Source organism: Anabrus simplex, chromosome 7 (assembly GCF_040414725.1).
Source record: "Anabrus simplex isolate iqAnaSimp1 chromosome 7, ASM4041472v1, whole genome shotgun sequence".
Classification (NCBI taxonomy): Eukaryota; Metazoa; Arthropoda; class Insecta; order Orthoptera; family Tettigoniidae; genus Anabrus; species Anabrus simplex.
The window spans coordinates 83,359,938-83,381,982 of NC_090271.1; the positions used below are offsets into that span (position 1 = coordinate 83,359,938).

The 22,045-nt window shown below is 38.0% G+C and overlaps 1 protein-coding gene across 3 annotated transcripts in view; it reads right to left on the reverse strand.

The window, feature by feature from the left end:
- LOC136877277 (protein FAN) overlaps positions 1 to 22,045 on the reverse strand; it is a 320,909-nt gene that overhangs the window by 139,106 nt on the left and 159,758 nt on the right. For all 3 annotated transcript variants that reach the window (XM_067151194.2, XM_067151193.2, XM_067151192.2), the window contains one exon: positions 5,206 to 5,384. In XM_067151194.2, coding sequence (XP_067007295.2) covers positions 5,206 to 5,384 — 179 coding nt within the window. The remainder of the gene's footprint in view (positions 1 to 5,205; positions 5,385 to 22,045) is intronic.

A 22,045-nucleotide genomic window follows, 5' to 3' on the forward strand; every position in this document is an offset into this window, starting at 1 on the left:
TTTAAAGGATGTTCACCAGATGAGTTTCGTCAATAAAATGTTAGACTTAGATAGAATTTAGACAAATATGTTTTAACTTATTGTTATATGACTTGTAAAATATTATAAGATTTGTCAATCAGGTTTACAAGAATAATTTAATCCAATAGAATAGATTCATGATCTTATATAACCTTAAGTAAATGATAATTGGCTGATGATGCTCACGAAAAAGGAACGAAACATGTATCATATCAACAACTTAATAAATATGTAAGTTTTATTACGTTATTATTGTATCGAATAGGTGGTATTTAACAAAATTAAAAGAATTTGTATCATAAGTGGTATGTTCCGAGCTGTCAGTGGAGAGATGGTGTGGGAGGACATCAGTAGACGAATAAGTTTGAGTGGTGTCTTTAAAAGTAGGAAAGATCACAATATGAAGATAAAGTTGGAATTCAAGAGGACAAATTGGGGCAAATATTTGTTTATAGGAAGGGGAGTTAGGGATTGGAATAATTTACCAAGGGAAATGTTCAATAATTTTCCAATTTCTTTGCGATCAATTCTTTTGTGATTTTAAAATGAGTATACCTGCATTATATCTAAAAATAAAAAAAAGGTATCATGTTACAGATGTGAAAACTGGTATTTAGAATCGCCTGTAAATGTAAAGAAACACAGATAATTTGTTTTTGGAAAATCCACTTAAGGGGAAGTGCAAAAGAGGGTGAATTTTAAAAATGAGCACATCTAGGGTATATCTCAAAAAGTAACATGTTACAGACGTGAAAAATTTGTATTTGGAATCTCCTTTAAAAAGAAATAAATTTTGTTTTTCAGAAAAACCACTTAAGGGGTTGAAAAAAGGGCTGAATTCCCTTCATTTGGATGTATCTCAAAAACTGAAGATGTTATAGACATGAAAATTTGTATTAGGAATCTTCTTTAAAAGTAAAGAAACATGTATTCTTTTGTTTTTAGAAAATCCACTTAAGGGGTGGGCAAAAAAAAAGTGAAAAAGAAATTTAATTCTTTTGATGAGGGTACTTTTATCTCAAAAACTGAAGATGTTAGAGATGTGAAAATTGTTATTTGTAATATCCTTAAAAAAAAAAAAGAAACGCGCATTATTTTCTTTTGGAAAACCAACCTAAGTGGATGCGGGTGGAAAGGACTGAAAAATGGGTTGGATTCTTTTTATGAGGATACTTATATCTCAAAAAATGATGATGTTACAGACATTAAAAGTGGTACTGGAATCTCCTTTTAAAATAAAGAAACCCATATTTTTTTTGGAAGATCCACTTAAGCAGGAGGTGAAAAGAAGTGAAGGAGTTTAAGTAATTTTATGAGAATTCTTACATCACACGCACAAAAAAAGTTTCTTTTTGGAAAATCCACCAAATGGGAGGGGGGATATGGTACCTATATCTCAAAAACTGCACATGTTACAGACATGGAAATTGATATTTGGAATCTCCTTTAAAAAATGTTTTTTGTTGTTGTTTGTTTTTGAATTGAGAGAGGACTGGCTCTGTGTTGCTTGATCCAGAGTTAGCTCTGCCAGTAGTCTGGTCATCTTAGCCCCAAAAGGAAATACATCAAACGTGGTTTGCAAAGCGGTACTGGGGTAAATGAAACTCCTTTTTTCAGTAAGCTTTTATACCTTAGGAATTTTCAGAACGTCTTAGTGTAGTAGTGAGGAATGATTACTTTGATCAAATTACGAAATCCACATGAACAAAGCCGCAGGTAACAGCTAGTTCTCTATATACACCGAAGTGTACCATACACTCACTGCACCATTGTCCGGCTCCATGGCTAAATGGTTAGCATGTTTGCCTTTAGTCCAGAGGGTCCTGTGTTCGATTCTCACCTAGGCCAGGTTATTAACATTAATTGGTTAATTCCAATGGCTTGGGGGCTGGGTGTATGTTCCATCTCAGCATTGGAATTCATCATGGTAAGGGCCCTATCCTCACAGACCGCCTATACATGCCAACTCAAAAAGACCTGCACTAGGCCTCTTAGCAGGCCACACACCATTATAATATTAGATAATATTAGACACCTCTATGGGGAGGATATTTTTCGATCGATGAAGAAAGGTAAGGTTCCTTTTGAAACGTTGAGTGTGTTTACAATTATTTACACGGCATAAGCCCAAAAATATAACTCATGAATAGTTACACGGGCCGTGAAAATCTAAGTGATAATACCATTATTATTATTATTATTATTATTATTATTATTATTGTTGTACTCTGTTGTTTTACTGTAATATACATAATTTAAATAAGGTGTTCACAGTCAATGCATGTGTATGTTACCTTTAATATGTTGTAGGTCTTACTGTAGTTAATCATCATGTGATGAAATGGATGTCTTCCCCCATTCCAAAATTTCTTAACCTTCATTTAGCGGTCACCTGAACCAAGAGACATTTATTTTGGAAGAATAACTTGTGACTGCTTTAGGCAGGTTTTACTGAATACCAAAAATATTACAAAATTACCTACTTTGTTCTTCTTCTTTGTATTATGACAGATAATGTAGTAGAGTATATTTCAGATTTTTACACAGATTTTTTTCTACCTTGCCTTCTATGATCAGTGTAGCAGGCCATATTTATCACTTCATAAGATGCGATCAAAATAGGCTGGACTTTGCACAATTTCCCAGCAAGATGGAGTATATTATATAAAATTATCACAATTTTTGCACCATTTAAATAAAAGTACGTGAATTGCAAGGAGGATTTTCTTTCCCCTGTAAAGTTTGTAATTTGCTAGTTACACAGTTTTGTTTCTTAAGACCAAGGGAGTTTGCTGTGTGGCATGGGCCACATAGGTATAATCTTGCATTCGGGAGTTGGTAGGGTAGACCCCAACAATCAGAAACCCTAAAGATGGTATTCCATGGTTCCCATTTTCACACTAGGCAAATGCTAGTATTATACCTCAATTAAGGCCTCGACCACTTCCTTCTCAGTTTTAGCCCTTTCCTATTGTATCAATGATGTGCATGTATGGATATATAGATACTCTTCTTCCTCTCTACCATCTTGTCCTCAGAGAAGGTGGGTAACCATCATCAAATAATTATTCCTGTATCAGGTTTGCTTTATCTTGGATGTTTCCCTTCTTTAAAAGCAAGCAAGCAAGCAAGCTTGCAGTTTCATGCGACTGTTAATATCATGATCAGAGCCACTAGATCTTCAGTTTAACGTGAAATCCATGGTTTCTCAGGCATGAGACTCTTCATTTAAAATATCCCATGTGCATCGACTGGGATTTGAGCAACAGCTACTTCAGTTTGAAACGAGAGTAAAACCTCGTTAATTCAAAGTAGCTGGGACGCAAAAATCAGACTTCGAATTACATGAGTTCGAATTAACAGCCAACTTGTAATTCGGAAATGCCAACCTTGCCATGTCACAAACATTGTAAGACCCATTACTGCATGCAATTAACCTTGATTCACAGTTTAAACCTTTCAAATGCCATGGAGAAAAAACTATTTCCAAAATGTATCCAACAAGGTGCATTTAAAGTATTCAAATAATGCACTTGAATAACACACAGACAGACATAACCTCACGCAATGAAAGAGAGATAGAAAGAAAAAGGAAAAAAAAAAAAAAAAAGCATGGTTCAAAGACAAGGATGAATTATGCTGGCTCCCCTGTGGAAATCCTTTATTCATTCCATTACTGTACTGTATGCATTTTAGATATGTTGTACTTGCACGAAAAGTACCCGATGCCCTTAAAACATCGTGGCTTATCAAACTTTTCTATGGCGAGGAGAGAAAATCTCTCGCTTCCGTCTGCATTACAAGATTACAACACAGTACAGTGACTATCCTTGTACGATTTCCCACCATGGCACTTCTCTAGTAATTCATGCATTAATGCATGCAATCATCTTGATTCACAGTTTAAACCTTCCAAATACCATGGAAAAAGACTATTTCCAAAATGTATTCAAGAAGATGCATTTACATTATTCAAATAATGCATTTGGATTAATCACTGGCAAACATAACCTTGTGCAACGAAAGAAAAAACATGATTAAAAGATGAGGACATATTATACTGGCTCCCCTGTGCAAATGCTTTATTTTTTGGATTACTGCACTGTTTGCATTTTTTAGATGCCTTGAACTTGCACGGAAAGTGCCAACGCCCTTAAAACATCGTAGCTTATCGAACTTTCTTATGATGAGGGAAGGAAGCGTCTCGTTTCCATGTGCATTGCAACACAGTACAATGACCCCCACCCTTGTACAATTTCCCGGCTGGCACTTCTCTCCTTTAATACCGTAAGTCCATTCAGGCTCGGCATTAAACAAATACAATGCAGTTTCATCGGCATTAAAAATATTGTTCGGTGCATATGAATTGATTATATGAGCCACGCTTTTTCACCAACTGTTGGCATCGTCAGTGTTTGTGGATTCTGCTGCTCTGCACCCTGCCTGCTACGTGATATTGTGGCGTTCCTTAAAACACTGAATACAAAAGAATTACGATTTTACTTGAACTTAGCAAATATGAAGCACATTGTAGACACACTGAAGTGAGTGAAAGTACAGAAAGCTACCTCAGCACATTCCGGAAGATGCGTTCTATCATGACGCGTATAAATTTTGAATTTAAACTACTCGGTGAAATACTATTATTTTTGAAATATAATGGCAGTTTTGAATTAAAAGCCTGAATTTGGGTATTGGGACCGACATTGTTCTTCGAATTTCGAATTATCCATATTTCGAAATAAACATTTTAAATAACATGCAAAACCGTGCCTCATGTTTCCAGGAACGAGAGGTCCTTCGAATTAGGCAGGATTTTGAATGAACCGATTTTGAATTATCAAGGTTCTACTGTAGCGACAATGTCATGCAACTATCATGTCACTCCCCCACCAATGCCCTTTCTACTTTGCCGTCCATGATCAGTTGTATCAAGCCATATTTGTCATTTCAAGAAATTGTGACTAAACTAGGCTGGACTTTGCATGATTTCCCAGCACAATGGAGTATGTAATGTAAAATTATCACAATACTTACATTGTTCTTTATCATATTTTATTTACACAAATTCCAACACACAAATTTCAGATTTTACGAAAACATTCATTGCACACCAAATGTTTTTATCTAGTGCAGACAACTCTTACAATTCTGATATCTTATAGAAAATGTATTTTTACTTGCCTTCAGCCCAACGTGGCAGAAGAACATCACCAACTTTAGTACCATCATGACGATAGCCAAAGTTAATCCCAAAGTTGTTGACTAGAAAATCTCCTCCTTGCTGGGTGTCAAAGAAAGCAGGAATCATTTCTTTGAAGTCAGACATATTAGTCAAAACATTTTTCCAAATATCCGGGACACTGGAAACATATGAAGATTGAAATTATTTGAATCAAGGTAAATTAAAACAAATTTCTGTTATTACCAAAAATAAATTTCTTTGAATTATTCTTTAACAATTTTAGGAGAGTGAAATATTTTCTTAGTACTGTCTATGTAGAACACTATTTACTCTAGGGGTGTGTGTGTGTGTGTGTGTGTGTGTAGATAAGGTTAATAGTATTAAACTCTTTCATAACCAGCCTCTTCTCCTGGCCTAAAATGCTATTTCAGATGATTCTATACCATGAATAATAAAAACAAATCACTGAAGAAAGTACTTTACAAGTGGTTAACAATAAATAAATTGCATATTAAAATAACTGTACTAAAAGAAAGGATGACCGTCAAAATATGATTTTAAGAAATTTCTCCATCTAGAAAGAAAAAAGAAAAGAAAAATATATTTTATGTTCTGAAAAGAAATGCACTAGGTGTGAAATAAAAATCAGTACTGTATTGTGAAGAATAAACTGATATCAGTTTGTACAACATTTCATAATGTTATTTGTTTCATGTCCCACTAACTACTTTTATGGTTTTTGGACAAGCTGAGGTGCCAGAATTTAGTCCCGCAGGAGATCTTTTACGTGATAGTAAATCTACTGACACGAGGCTGACGTATTTGAGCACCTTCAAATTACCTCCGGATTAAGCCAGGATCGAAACTGCCATGTTGGGGTCAGAAGGCCAATGCCTCAACCGTCTGAGAAACTCAGCCCGACCTGGACAAAACTTATGAAGATACATTGCCAGATGGGGAATGCAAAATTGGAGCAGGTGGACAATTTCAAATACTTTGGGTAAATATCCCAGGATGGTACTATAGCATGAGAAATGAAGTCAAGGTGCAGTCAAACTAATTCAGTGAGATAGCACTTGTAATTGATGCACAAAGTGCAAGGAAAATTAATTCATAGACAACATTTTTTGTACTTTGGGGTACATGAGGCTGGAAGTAACAGACATCAAAGTAGTGAGAATGACTGCTACTACAATCTACAAAATATCAAACTTTTTTTCACTACCTTCTGAAGCTCTTCTAAAGATGCTCAGATAAAAATATAACTACACATCATCCAAAACACAATTTTCAATCAGTGGTGATGTACATCAGGGAGGCATTGAGTTAATGCCAGTCTTATTTTTTCAACAACACCAATATCCTGTTATGAAGTGTAGTGGTGCCTGAATATCCAGTTGGCATAGTCCACTAAAATTAATGAGCAAGAGCTAGCTCTATGGTTGTGTTCAGTGCCTTAGTCTTTGGTCTGAGGGTGAGTTGATTCCCAGCCAGGTTAAGGAAATTTAATCTTAAATGGTTAACCCTTACCCCTCAAATTAAAGTTCTCTGTGTTGCCTCTACTACTCGTATTTTAAATGTACTTTTTTATCTTATATGACCTGTATTAATCTTTCACGATTTTGGAGATAGCACTTGCTTTTAAATGATGTAGTTAGGCTATACACATTTACAGCAGGCTATACTGGAGCAAATAAAAGCAATATGTGGAATTTAAGACTAATTATTTTGCATTATTATTATTTTTTTTTGCTAGGGGCTTTACGTCGGACCGACACAGATAGGTCTTATGGCGACGATGGGATAGGAAAGGCCTAGGAGTTGGAAGGAAGCGGCCGTGGCCTTAATTAAGGTACAGCCCCAGCTTTTGCCTGGTGTGAAAATGGGAAACCACGGAAAACATTATTATTATTATTATTATCATCATTCTTATTATTACCATTATCGCATACCGATTGGTTTCGTTAATAATTTAGTGTACAAATTATCACTAAAAAGCAATTGAAAAACTCTATTCAGTCTCTGTTTTCATACCTCGTGGTAGTTTGTAGGCTGAAACCATTGTAAATGGCGATTTCTTGAAATCTGAATCTGTTGATTTATAATTGAATCGATTATTTCAGAAACCAGTCAAGCGCCAAGTCTGTCATTTTTGGGAAAATGAAAAAAACTGTCTAGCAACAGAATGTTATGGTAGGGGTTTTAATATTTTAGCTTGAAAGTATTATACCATTTAATACTTTCTATCTAAGGGAAGCTATTTTGTGCTTATTAACTTTGCTGTAAAAAAAAATTCGAAACATTTTCCACTTAACTGGTTTCTGAAATAAACGAGTGTTGCAAACATATTTTTGTGGGATAATTCTTGAATTTTGAAAGGATTTTGTCATAAACTCCATATTTGTATAAACAGAAAATATTTGAATAGGTTTAGACTAAAAATATAATTATTAAAATGATGAAATCAGCAATGAATGCCTGCTTATTATGACAGGAGGTAATTAATCCTCATAAACGAACTCCACACCATATTCTGTCCCTGTAGTAGGCCGTTGTAAAATGCTGTCCTAAAACTGTTCATATCCTATCATGTAAGGTTTTAAGGCATTTAGGTCACGTATCTTCTTGATATTGATGGGCACATAAAACAAAACAATACCAAAGAATAATGTAGGGCTCAGACCAGGTATTTCCTTTCCAGAGTAAGAAAGATAACCTTCTCCTTTTATCCTGGCATTTCGAATAATATTACGCGTGTGAGTTTGTGTGTCTACCACTCCTCGTTTCCTTTTTGATACAGGTTTGTCTTCTGAACATTCAGACATATCACTACTATTATAAAAACACTGCACTAAACAAAAGAAACACTTTTTCAATCAGTTGTTCAGAAAACTACGAATATGCCATTCAAGAAACACAACAATGACAATATAAACAGCTGAACAGCTGGCTGTTCTGGATTCAGAGCAGCAGCGCCAACCGGCAAGGTGCGGCACATCACAAAATGTACCAGCAGTTTACTGCAGAAACCAGCCAAGTGGTGTCACTTAACTGGTTTCTGAACTAAATACGAAATTCAACGTAATGCCTGAACATTATAGGAGGACATTTCTTGACTGGTTTCAGCACCAAAATGTGTGTATACCCTCCTAGTAACATATTCTGCAATTAACTCATTTTTTTCATTTTTTGCCACTTGACTGCTTTCTGAAATAATCGATTCAATTGTGCCAGCCGTCAGCATCAGGTTCATGTTGGGTCATGGTACACAAACCGACCATCGTCAGTTCACGTTTAGGCATCGTGAAATGCTATGAGATATATTCATTAGGAGCAGAGGTGCGAAAATACTGTGGTTTCGTGTGTTGCCTGACATATACAACATATATATGACTAGGAGCAGAGGTGCGAAAATACTGTGGTTTCGTGTGTTGCCTGACATATACAACATATATATGACTAGAAGAGCACATGACGACCATGTTTGTTTACTATCGCTCGAGCTTTCGTGTGCGTGAGTGGACAGCTGACGGCTACACTGCCATCTAAATAATAGATTTTTGACTGACTGTCAAATAGTATCTGGATTCTACAAAGTTCCACGCGGAACCAAAAGATGGCAGTACAGTATATCATCGTGTATTTTTGTCGGCCAAGATACGGCAGACGAACGGTGGGTGATAAAATGCCATGTCGGGTCTCCTCCGACATGCAACCAGAACAGGAATATCGTAATGTCGGGCCTCACCCGACAGACGAGTGATAAAGGTTAATTCTCTTGGATTAGGGACTGAGTGTTTGTGCTGTATCCAACATTCTTGCAACTCATAAATCACACACAATACTATTCTCCACTACACAAACACACAGTTTCCACACATGGCAGATGCCATTCACCCTCACTGGAGGGTCTGCCTAACAAGGGCTGCACCAGGCTAACCACAGAAAATTACTATTATTGATGAACAGCAAGTTTTATAAAACTGCACTTTATCAATATAGTATAACTGTGTGTATCTTTGCAATATACAGAATTTACACTATGTATTGAGGTACTGTTAGCTCTGATCACATGAGCACAGTCAATTTTAACAAAATCGCTGACAGAGACTTTATGTTTTGGTAATGTGCTGCCAGTGAATTTCTTGTTAAAGATGAAATTCCTGCAGCTGAAATTCACCATACAGGAGATGGGTGAAACATATGCATCCAACATTAACCTTGTAACAGTCGCCTTTAAACTGCATCAATTGAGTATTATATGAAAAGAGTTAAAACACTATTAAACAAGACAGATTTGTCACTGTGGATACAATCGTAGCAAGACTTGCAAAAGGACACAGTGCAGTGCAAGAAATGATGGCAAGCTTAGACTTTCACCACTACTGAGTTCCTCATTTATTGATGGAAGACAACAAAGTTCAGGAAATATTATCACTCAAGACCTTCTTTAGAGAGACTAAAATGAAATAGATGATTATTTTATTGAGTATTATAACAGAAGGTGAAAACTAGTTCTATTTTTTTGAACGTATAAAGAAATGGCGCACCATGTGGAATGGCACCATAAGAATTTGCCAACAAAAAAATGTAACAAAGACAAGAGCACTCAACTGGGAAAGTTATAAGCACTTTCTTCTGGGATGCAGAAGTGTGCATTTTGGTTGGATTTCTTGAGACTGGGGAACCATAAATGCTTATGTAATGTCCAAACACTTCATAAGGTCCCCAATCCATTGCAAAATAAATACCCAGCAAAGATCATCCTTCAACGCGATGATGTGTGTCCTCATTCTGCTTAGTTCACCAAAGAGGAAATTGGGAAAATGAAGTGGAAATTTCTGAACTGTGGGCTTCAGTTTAAGTCCCTCTATACGGAAACATGTTATAAAAGATATCTTGCTGCACAAGATTCCTATATCATTTTTGGAGTATCGCTCCAATTGATGATGAATTCCCTCAACCTTTTCATTTCTTATTACTGATGATAGTTTCACAGGCTTTCTATTTCCCCTGAACCCACAAATTTGAATTTATTCATGATTTTTAAATTTCTGTCACACATTAGAAAACTGTTCATAAAATCCTCCTCTAACCAGCCCTCAAAAACTGGTGGTATTACTCACTCACCATAAAACAGGGGAGGAGACGAAAAAAATACCTTGTTAACATAAATCAAAATGTACTGCACTGATCCATTATTTATTAGGTCAATCTGCAATACTTTAGTTCCAATATCAAGTTGTAGATTGAATAATTCTAATTTAAAAAATTAAAAATTATTTTGCAGGCTTATCCCTCACAATTGCCTGTCTGGATTTGGAGTGTTTGGTCTTGTGGCCACTAACATGGTGTTGTCATGATGAGAAACACCACCTGTCCTTGGCTAAACCAGGGTGAAAGTCTTCTGCAGGTGGTCCATTTAACTCACTGGCATATACTGACAGCTCCGAGCCGTGCGATTGTTCGTGAGACATAATGTAGCTTGACAGCTCGCAGCCGTGGAGCCGAGCACGAGTAGCTTTGAGCATATATTACCAGATGTTCATCAAGAGATGATGCTGACATATTATATACCATCGGAAAGAGGAAGGGCTGCTCTTCCTCATAAAGGTGATTGTGGAACAATTCGCATTACAATCGACCTAGAAAAGACATCGCTTAATGGTTCGCCGCCATGGAGCCGAGCATGAGTAGCTTTGAGTGCGTATTTCAGACGTTCATTAAGACATGGAACTCTTCTCCCTTTTCTGCTGAGTTTCCCACACCAGCGGGGTTGCAGGTGCAAACTGTGTTGCACATGTGGATTTGGCCCTGTTTTACGGCCGGATGCCCTTCTGACGCCAACACTATATGGAGGGATGAAATCACTATTGTGTATTTCTGTGGTGGTTGGTAATGTAGTGTGTTGTCTGAATATGAAGAAGAAAGTGTTGGGACAAACACAAACACCCAGTCCCTAGGCTAGAAGAATTAATCAAAGACGATTAAAATCCCCGACCCAGCTGGGAATCGAACCCGGGACCCTCTGAACCGAAGGCATCAATGCTGACCATTCATTCAAAGAATTGGACCAACAAGAGATGGAACTAACATGTTATATACCGTCGGAAAGAGGAAAAGGGTCTCTTTCTCTCGCAATGAATATTGTGTTCGATTATCTCGAACAGTTTTATTATAATCGATCTTGAAAAGTTATTCCCAGTTGTGTCTGTCTCTATCGAAGGTGAGTAGATGAGTAGCATGGCACATAGAAGGCAGTTCTTAGCCAGTCTGATATTATGAACGGAAGTGATAATGAAAGTAAGTCAGAAACTTCAGATTGTGAAGAATTATTTAGTGTCAGTGGTGGTAGTAACAGTGGTGGATCCGAGAAAAGTGACAGTGAATCAGAAAATTCTGATAGTGATAGTAATGATTCTAATGTGCCGGGTGCTAGAAGTAAATTTCTTTTACTGAAATGCCAAAATATCCAAAAGTAAGATTTACGATTTTCCATTTCATAAATAGAAGTTTGCCTGCGTCTGTGGCTCAGGTGGCAGCATGCCGGCATCTCACCGCTGGGTTCCGTGGTTCAAATCCTGGTCATTCCATGCGAGATTTGTGCTGGACAAACGGAAGGTGGGACAGGTTTCTCTCTGGGTACTCCGGTTTTCCCTGTCATCTTTCATTCCAGCAACACTCTCCAGTATCATTTCATTTAATCTGACAGTAATTAATCATTGCCCCTGAGAAGTGTGACAGGCTTCGGCAGCCGGCACAGTTCCTATCCTTGCCGCAAAATTGGGGCTTCATTCATTCCATTCCTGACCTGGTCGAATGGCTAGAAAACAGGCTGTGGATTGTCATTTTTCCAAATTAAAGTTTGCATAAGAAAACTGTAATAACTGTGATTTACATCAATTAAATACTAAACATGAGCAATTTTAAAAAATATATTTATTTATTTATTTATTTATTTATTTAACAGCATGTTCCATTACAATGAATATAACACTACATGCTCTGTAAACAAAACTTTTACATAATATAATGATAAATTGAGCACATATATTATGATGATTATCTTGTTTCAATTAGTGGATTTACCGTGTACTAACATTAGATATTCTGCTGTATTATCCTAGAAACTGTCCAAATCACTTACAATAACTTACGTTAATTTATATTATGCACATTTCACTAACATGTAATAATGGCAAATTTAACTTTAATCAGATTTGGTCACTGCTCCATTTATGTTGCTGTTCCATTTGTTTTCTTACTTATGCTCACTGCTTAAAGTTCACTTAACATTACACTGGCTGGTTTATGGTAGTAAGTCACAGAGAGATCTCTGTTCCTTGCTGCTTGTTTCACCAGTGTATCCGCTATTTCATTACTGGGATTGCCACTGTGTGCTTTAATCCAGGTGTAATGAATAATCCAGTTTTGAATTGCCAGTTTGAATGTTTGTACTCTTATTAATGCTATTAGATTATGTTGGATAGAATGATTTTTTAGTGATTCTGTAGTTATCCTGGGCCGTGGGAAGTAACCTAGGGAGAGTCTCTACTATCATCTTGGGACTCTGGCAAAATGGGGGTGCGGTGCAAATATAAGAACTCAACAAGAGAGTTCTCTTATCCTCTCTCACCTCAATCCTCCATTTTCCAACCTACTCGCGGTGCCCCTGTTAAGCCGAGCAACCCAGTGGAAGGCTGGGTAACGAACCCCAACGGGAAACTAGATCGGTGAGCAAATGGATGTGGGGGCAGTGGCAGGCAACAGATAACTACGACTGTACTCTTCCCTCGACAACCCCATGATGGCTTTGCTTAATTCCAAATGTCCTGGAGTAAGTCTCCCAGTCGGATCTCTGGGGGTGACAGGATTAAGAGAAGCCCCTATTTTAATCCGTCAAAGTAAATTCTCTTTGAGAGTCATTAGAAGGATTGAAACAATCGAACATCCGTGGTGGCCTACAGACAGGGAAACTTGCAATAATAGAAAGAGAAACAAGTTCACATGATGTGGATATCCTTGGCCTTAGTGAGACTCATTGGAAAGGACATGGACATTTTGTAACTCATGGAAAGAATACTGAAAAACACTGTCCTAGGCCATGAACCCATCAGTGATAGAATCATGACCATCAAACTGAATGCTTCCCCTTGCAGGATTAATATTATCCAGATCCATGCTCCCACACCTGCAGCATCACATGCTGAAATAGAAGAGTTCTATGAACTATTAGAATATACCATCAATCTGTTTTCAAATAGGGAAATAGTAATAATCCAACGTGACTTCAATGCTAGGATTGGGGACACTACTGGAGACACTGACATCTGATCTGTGATTGGTCGTTACGGCCTAGGCGAAGGAATGAACGAGGAAAGTAGCTTCTGGAGTTTTGTGTTGGCAATGACATGGTAGTTTGCAACACCCTCTTCCAGCATCACCCAAGGCATCTGTACACTTGGATATTGCCTGGTGGTAGAGCCAGGAATCAGACTGATTTCATCTTGGTGAGACAGTGTTGGAAGACATCTGTTCTAGATTGTAAGACCTTTCCTGGAGCAGAATGTGGCAGTGACCACAATCTGTTGTCCATGAAAATATGGCTAAAACTAAAAGTCACCAAGAAGATAAGAGCAAAACAGATTCACTAACCAGGAATCTCTTGCACACTTCAGGCATCTTGTACAGCCAAAGCTCCCAGATTTGCTACTACAGGAAGAAGAATCATCTTATCAGACATGGGACAGAATGAAAGAGATTGTCTCCTCATCTCTCCCAGAGCCAGCTAGGAGGACACTGAGTGCAAAACATCCCTGGATATCAAACAAGACTCTGAAACTGATTGAAGAAAGTAGTAGTCTGAAGAAACATGGTATCCAATCCATTCAGGATGAAAATAGGTACAGGATCCGATGAAAATAAGTACAGGATCCTGTGTAGAGAGATACAGTATAATTGTAGGAATGATAAATTACAGTTCATCCACAGCGTTTGCGAGGAAATAGAACAAAACCAGAACTAAAATCAAACAAAGGATCTCTTTAACAAAATCAATAGCATTACTCGTCGATTTAAACCACACACATGGGTTATAGAAGACGAGAATGGATGCCTAATCGGAAAAGAAGCGCTAGAGAGGTGGAAACAATACTGTGAAAAGCTGTACTCTGGAAAAAATGATGATGTAGCAGTCCAGCAACCAGGAGGGCCTTCTGCATTCAAACCTTCCATCCTAAAAAGGGGAATTAAGAATACTATTAACCATTTGAAAAGAAACAAATCCCCTGGACTGGGTGGTATTTCTGGAGAGATCTTTAAAGAAATGGGCAAAGAAGGCTTGTACGTGATGCATTCATTGTGTAATAGGATATGGACGACGAGAGAATGGCCAAAAGATTGGACAAGCTCTATCTTAACCCCCTTGCACAAGAAAGGCTCAGTCAGGAAGTGTTCCAACTATCGTACAATTGCTCTGGTATCTCATGCAAGTAAGATTTTATTGTACATCATAAACCAGCGCCTCAAGTCTTACATAATGCCTCACATATCCATTGAGCAAGCAGGATTTGTTGCAGGAAAAGGAACATGGGAATAGATTTTTAATATGAGGCAAATAAAACCTCGTGAGTTCTGTGTTCCTGTGCTAATATGCTTCCTTGACTACAAGAAAGCTTTTGATTGTGTTGTCTGGAATAAACTTTGGCAGGTTCTTGGATAATTTGGTATTCCACAACATCTAATATCACTACTGAAAAGTCTGTATGGAAACAACATTGCAACTTTAAAAGTAGATGGTGACATTTCAGAATTTTTTAGTATTTCGCAGGGTGTCCGACAGGGCTGCATATTATCACCTATTTTATATAACATCTATGCTGAATATGTGATGAAGAAAGCCCTCAATGTTTGGACTGGAGACATATCAATTGGTGGACAAAAAATCAGTAACCTGTGCTTTGCTGATGACACCACTCTCCTTGCCAGCAGTGAAGATGAACTTGCAGAATTACTAGCAAGGGTAAAAGAAGCAAGTTTAGAATATGGGCTACAGATCAACCTGAGCAAGTCCAAACTAATGGTAATTGACAGAGGCGCACAGATCCAGCTGACAGGTCGATTAAGGGAACTGGAAATGGTAAATGACTTTATATACCTTGGGTCTACCATCTCCGATACTGGAAGTTCTGACAAAGAGATTAGGAGACGTATCACCTTAGGGCATGTTGCCATGAGCAAACTCACAAAAATATGGCAGAACAGAGCAATAACGAACAGTACAAAGGTTAGACTAGTTGATTCTTTTGTGTTCTCTGTCTTCCTTTATGGTTCCGAAACCTGGAACCTCAGGGCAAGAGATAAGCACCGTATCGACGCCTTTCAGATGTGGTGTTGGAGGCGGATGCTCCGTGTAACTTGGACGGAAGGAAGAACTAATGCATCTATTATTCAAGAATTGAATATCTTCGAACCTCTCTCTTCTTGCGTCATAAGGAGAATCGTCCAATTCTTTGAACATATTATAAGACGGCATAGTGAAAATCTGGAGAAGTGCATCATGGAAGGCAAAGTTGTTGGTATAAGACCACGAGGAAGGACATCGAGCAGGTGGATTCATCAAGTTCTGCGTACCACCGGTCTGAATCTTCAGCAGGCTTTAAGAGAAGCCGAACGTCGTCAAAGTTGGCGCAGCTTAATCAAGAAGAGTGTGTGAAGTCAAATGGGGTCGCGATGCTCAGTAATGAGTTACACTGCTCATGATGATGATGACAGTTATCCTACTGTCTGTGTGAAGTGCTGCTGTTTTCTGGATGTTAGGGAAATTTTGACAAGTTTCCAAATACTCTAGCGCTTTTAAAATCGCTAACTGTTCTGCTTGGTTATTTCAGCAGTAGTCTTGTAGCCTATACTGTAGTTGATGTACTTACTTCTTCGTCAATGAATATGGTGACCCCAACTCCAACGTCCCCCTTACCCCTGTCAGTATATATTTCAAATTTGTAGTCTATATTATCTTGCTTTCCTTTAATGGTGCATATGTCTGCAGGATGTGGCCTCTTTGAGTAGTGCTTTGGAATATCCATAATTATTTTCTTATTATTTCCCTTTCTGATTTCACAGAAAGTTACTAACTTTTGAAGTTCTATAATTATAGGAGTGATTTTTGTTAAAATACATAAAGCTGCATTTGATGCGGTTCGGAATGCCTTTGCTATTCTAATATTGATTAATCTTTGAACTCGTTTAAGTTTAATTGCATTGTGTTTGTTAACGGCTTCAATCCAGACCGGAACTCCATATGAAATAATTGGTAGGATAGCACCTTTGTAAATAATTCTCATTATATCATGACTCAGTCCCCATTTAGTTTTTGCCAATTTAGCCAATGCGTGTATCAGATTAGTACATTTTTGTGTTACTTGTTCCATATGTTCATTGAAGTTACTTTTTATCAATTATTATACCACCGGGCGAGTTGGCCGTGCGCGTAGAGGCGCGCGGCTGTGAGCTTGCATCCGGGAGATAGTAGGTTCGAATCCCACTATCGGCAGCCCTGAAGATGGTTTTCCGTGGTTTCCCATTTTCACACCAGGCAAATGCTGGGGCTGTACCTTAATTAAGGCCACGGCCGCTTCCTTCCAACTCCTAGGCCTTTCCCATCCCATCGTCGCCATAAGACCTATCTGTGTCGGTGCGACGTAAAACCCCTAGCAAAAAAAAAAAAAATAAATTATTATACCCAGGTTTAAACTATCCGACTGTGGAAAAGATTTATTGTTCAAATAGCTGTTCAGATTTGGTGTTTCCTGCAATCTTTTCTTCGTTATCACCAAAATCCTTGATTTCTGCTTGCTGAACGTGATTTTGTGATTTTTGGCCCATTTCTCCACCTTACACAAGTCCATGTTAGAGTAATTTTCCAACTCAAGAAGGCTTCTTCCTTTGACGATCATAAGAAAATGATCCGCAAAGGCTAAGACCTTCATGTACTTGCTGTATTCTATATTTGAAAGTGAATTGTATTGAATGTTCCAAAATCCCAGGCCTCAGCAGGATCTCTGAGGGCAGCCTTTGCTAATACACTGAGCGGCACGAAAAACGCAACACTTCAATTTCTTTCAAAACTGAAATTTATGTTAAATTTATGATAATTTTATGACACTAATCCACTATCTTATGAGAGAATGTTGTGGTACGGTCTCATCTTAGTTTCTAACAATGAAATGAAAAGACGACTATAAACAAATTGAACAAGTTAAGCCAGAGATGCACCTTTCAAGGAAATATTGAGTAAGCTCATAAAAGTAATGCATTTCTGTTTTGATGTTATATACTTCACAGACCTCGGAGACGATCTCGGGGACCTCTGTTCGCATCTTCAAAAGCGTGTATTGCCACCTCTTGCATCAATGATGGAATTCAACCTTTCAGACATGCTCCTGAATAAGGTGTTAATGTCCTGTTGAGGAATCATCTTCCATTCTTCCAGGAGGGCGTTCCGTAGGTCCTGTAGGATCTCTGGATAGTGCTGACAGGCTCTTCAGCTTAGCTGGTCCCAAACGTGCTCAATAGGATTCAAATCAGGGCTTCGAGCGAGCCAAGTCTTAGCACGAATCCCTGTTTCACCCAAGAACTCTGCCTAGATGTGGGCATGTATTGTTGTGCATTAGTGTAAAATCATTACCAATAAATGGAGCGAAGGCACAACATGCTCAAGAAGGATTTCCTCGACATAACAATGTGCGGTAAGGTTCCCATTCTCCAAGAAGATCAAATCTGTCCTTGCAGCTGTATTGATTCCTGCCCACACCATAACATAACCACCCTAAAGAGGCATCCTGAATGAGAATGTGCAAGGGAAATGCCTTTCCACTGCCCTTCTCCAGACTTTCCCCTTCCGTCAGGTGATTGGAGGCCAAATCGCGACTCATCGTGAAAACACTTGATCCCATTGTTGTACTGTCCAGCCAAGATGTTATCTTGCGAAACGTAGTCGAGCTGTGCGATGCTCTCTGGTGAGTTTCAGACCTGTAGCAGGTCTTTTGGACTTAAGATTGGTTTCTTCCAGTCTTCTTCGAACGGTTCTCTCACTAACATTGACCCGTTGAACTTAGTGGAGTCGATTTCATGCTTCAACGGCGGTGGTGTGACGGTTGCGGAGAACTTGAAGTTGTAAGAAGCGGTCAGCTGTCTCTGATGTTGCTCTTCTCGGACCTGATCCTGGTCTCCTTGCAAAGCCTCCAGTTTCCCTGTACCTTTGTACGGTTCCGGAAATCATGGAAGGTGTAGTCCTGAACACTTCTGCAGTGTAATGCATGCTGCGACCATCTTCTAGCAAAGCAACAGCTTTTGCAGCTTGTTCAGGGCTTAACGGCATGTTTCCTCCAGAAAGCTGATTAAGACAATCACAGAAAGATCCTATAAACACATGTGATTGAAAGGGGAACAATGAAAGGTACAACAATAAGCGGTACGAAAGCGGGAAAATAATTAAGGCTAGTGCTATAAACAATCAACACTTCATTGTTTGCTCGCAAAGGAACGCCAATAACATACCGCGTCTTAAAAAACTGGCTGAAGTGCCTCACTTTGATTAAATAGATAAATACACAATAATTACACACCATTTATTGGGTGTTGCATTTTTCGTGCCGCTCAGTGTAGTTCGTTGAACAGACAAACTGTTTAGAGTTAATGACGCAGTTCTTTCGTTAAAGTAACTTGAGGAAAACTTGTAAATATTTCTGGGACATATGAATTCTCTTAGAGATACTAGTATGCGTGGCCACCATGCTTCGTCGTAGGCCTCCTTTTACGCCTAAACTGATGAGAGCTACGTAGTATCCTCTATTTAAGCTATCTTGTACTGTTTTCTTTAATGACATTACTGCATCCACTGTACTGGTCTGAGGTGTAAATCCAAACTGTCATTCATTCATGAGATTGTTAGAGTAAATATGATGCAGTATTCTACCTATTAATAACATTTCTAGTACCTTAGCTGCTATGTCTAGCAGGATGACAGGCCAAAATCTGGATACATCATCATGATCTTCTTTTCCAGACTTTATGACGGGTACAATTTCGGCGTGTTTCCACATTTTCGGAACACATCCGGTCCTACGACATCCATTGTATATTGCTGTCAGGAATTTGGGCAATAAGTTAAATACCAGATGAAAGATTCCTACTGTAATTCCACTTTCTCCTGGTGCTTTGGTTGTATCCATTGAGTTGATTACCATCTGTCATCCGGAGCGTCAAAAGATTTCTCTGCTTCTTTTCTAGTTTCCGTATGTTGGTCACTGTCATCCCTTTCATCATCTTTTTGGGCAAAAGAGTCCGTCATTAATTTCAGGGTTTCTTTCAAGTCTGTTGTTAAGAGCCATCGAGTTTACGGAGAGTTGCCAATGTAATATTTGGTTTTAACTTACCAAATACGATTTTGTAAGCTGCATTCCATGGAGTGGATGAGTCGGTTAAAGTACAGTAATTTTTCCAGGACGCATATTTAGTTTTTTTAAATTGTAGTCTAACATTTTCTCTTCCATTCTAGATAGTGGTCTCTTCTATTTTTTCTGAGAGTTTCGTCATTTTTGGGCTTTTGATATTTCCTTCTAAATGCACAAACTTTTTTCCGTAATATGCTTAGTTCTTGTGACCAAGGAACTGATTTATGTTCAGATGTTTTTGGATTGGCATATATAGTCATGAATGTCTTCTTACATGCTTTACAGACTGCATTCTCAAATTCAGCTACTACTTGTTCCATGTTCATTTCTGTCATCACCATAACCTTGAGTATATCATCTAAATCAGTTTCTTCTCTATTTCTGGAATCAATATTTAGATTTTGTGAATCAAATTCACATTTAATCTCTTCCATGAAGTTTTCCTTGAAATCATCATATCAGTTTGCTTTAAAAATGTATCTAGTTCCATGAAAATTATACAGAGTGTTATTGCAATTGTGTTTCAAATTATATGTAATCAGTTTGTGATCAGAAAAACTTTCTTCATCAGAGCAATTCCAATAGCTCATCCATGTTAACACGTTTTGATTAAAAATAGTTATGTCCACATTACTAGACCTTGCGTTAGACTCAAATGTTGTGACTTCTGTGTTATTGTTCATTAAATGAAGGTTATTAGTAGAGCCAGATTATTTAAAAATGCATATGTGCATATACAAATGCATATTTTGAAAGTTAGTGCATATACAGATAAATTTTTCTCTTATGTGTGATCTGTTATCTAAGATTTCTGAATGAAATGAAAATCTAATGAACTCTTCATGCTGTACATCCCTTGGCAACACGAGAAGCCTTTCCTGATGAAGGAAAATGCTTTCAGTATCGCAATACAAGCAGGTATACGGGTAATGATCCTTTTCACAACAGCTATTTCCTTCTTTCTGATATTCCTTCCTCCATACAGTAGCCTCCCAAGGTTTGATTAAACAAGTGCATTCATCTGTTAACTTGCTCTTCGTTTATTGAAGTGTTTTTACGAAATTAAAATGTAAAAATGCCTAAAGATAAGAGCTCTAGGTCTTTTTTAATTAAACTGTAGATATCAGGCAATAGTGACTATACAAGTGAGGGTGATGTAGTGTACTGCCATGTGTGAGACAAGAGTGTAAAATGCGATAAAAAATTCAAACTGAACAGCATTCGAAAACAACTTCACATCTCCGATCAACAGAAGAGAGTAAGAATACGCAACACTACTCTTAACCGATGTGGAAACACAGCGTGAAGTTAGTATATTTTCCCCTGATATTTGTAAAACTTTTGTATGAAGGTTAAATAATCCACATCTATGCTCGTTTCTTGAAAAGTATTGTGCTTTTCAAAGGATATCAGATGAATCTACCCTTAGGAAGGACTATTTTCTTTCAATGCACGCTTCTGTCGTGGATTCGATATGATCTGATATAGGACAGAACTGTGTCTGGATATCGGTAGATGAAACAACCGATTCGTGTGGTCGATACATTGTGAACTTCAGAGTGGGGAAATTATGTCTAGAAGAATCCAGCAAACCTTGTTTACTTTCGTGCAAAGTGCTAGAAAAATCCAACCACACTATAGTTGTAAGACTTGTTAACGATTCCCTGTGACTTCTGTGGCCTAGTGAATCGGAGAGTGATTGTTATGAAGTGCGCCTTTTAGTCACAGATGCAGCTTCGTATATGATGAAAGCTTGTCAGTCTCTTCGAGTATATTTTTCCAAATCGCATCATTGTCACATGTTTGGCCCATAGATAGCATTGTATTGCAGAAAAGGTACGTACTCTCTTTCCATCTCTCAACAAAGTATTTTCAAGTGGGAAAGAAAACTGTTCTAAAAGCACCAGCTCGTGTACAGTTCTACAAAACTCATCTGCCTCAGGTTTCTCTTCCGCCGGATCCTGTTCTAGCAAGATGGGGAACTTGGTTATCCGCAATATCGTTCTACGAGGAGAACTTTAATCAAGTGAAAAGGGTAGTTAAAAGTATTGATGATAGTCTTATTGCGTGTGTTCGTGAAGCAAAGTGCGCATTTAAATCTGAAACTGTATGCAAAATGTATCAGTTTCGTCCATGTGCATGATTCATCACTTTCGAAGGCGATTAAGGGCCTAGAAACTCGCGGTGCACCCCTACACGAATCCCTTCAGTTAATTCAAAACACCCGTTGTTTCTTTAAATGGTGTCCCTGGCGAAACTGTAGAAAAAGTTAAAAGGAAACTCAGTGCGGTGTTGGACTCAAATCCAGCACTGAAGAAGATTCAATCCATAAGCAACTACATAAGTCGAATCAGGCAGTCTTTTCCAGAATAATATTCCAAGCAGT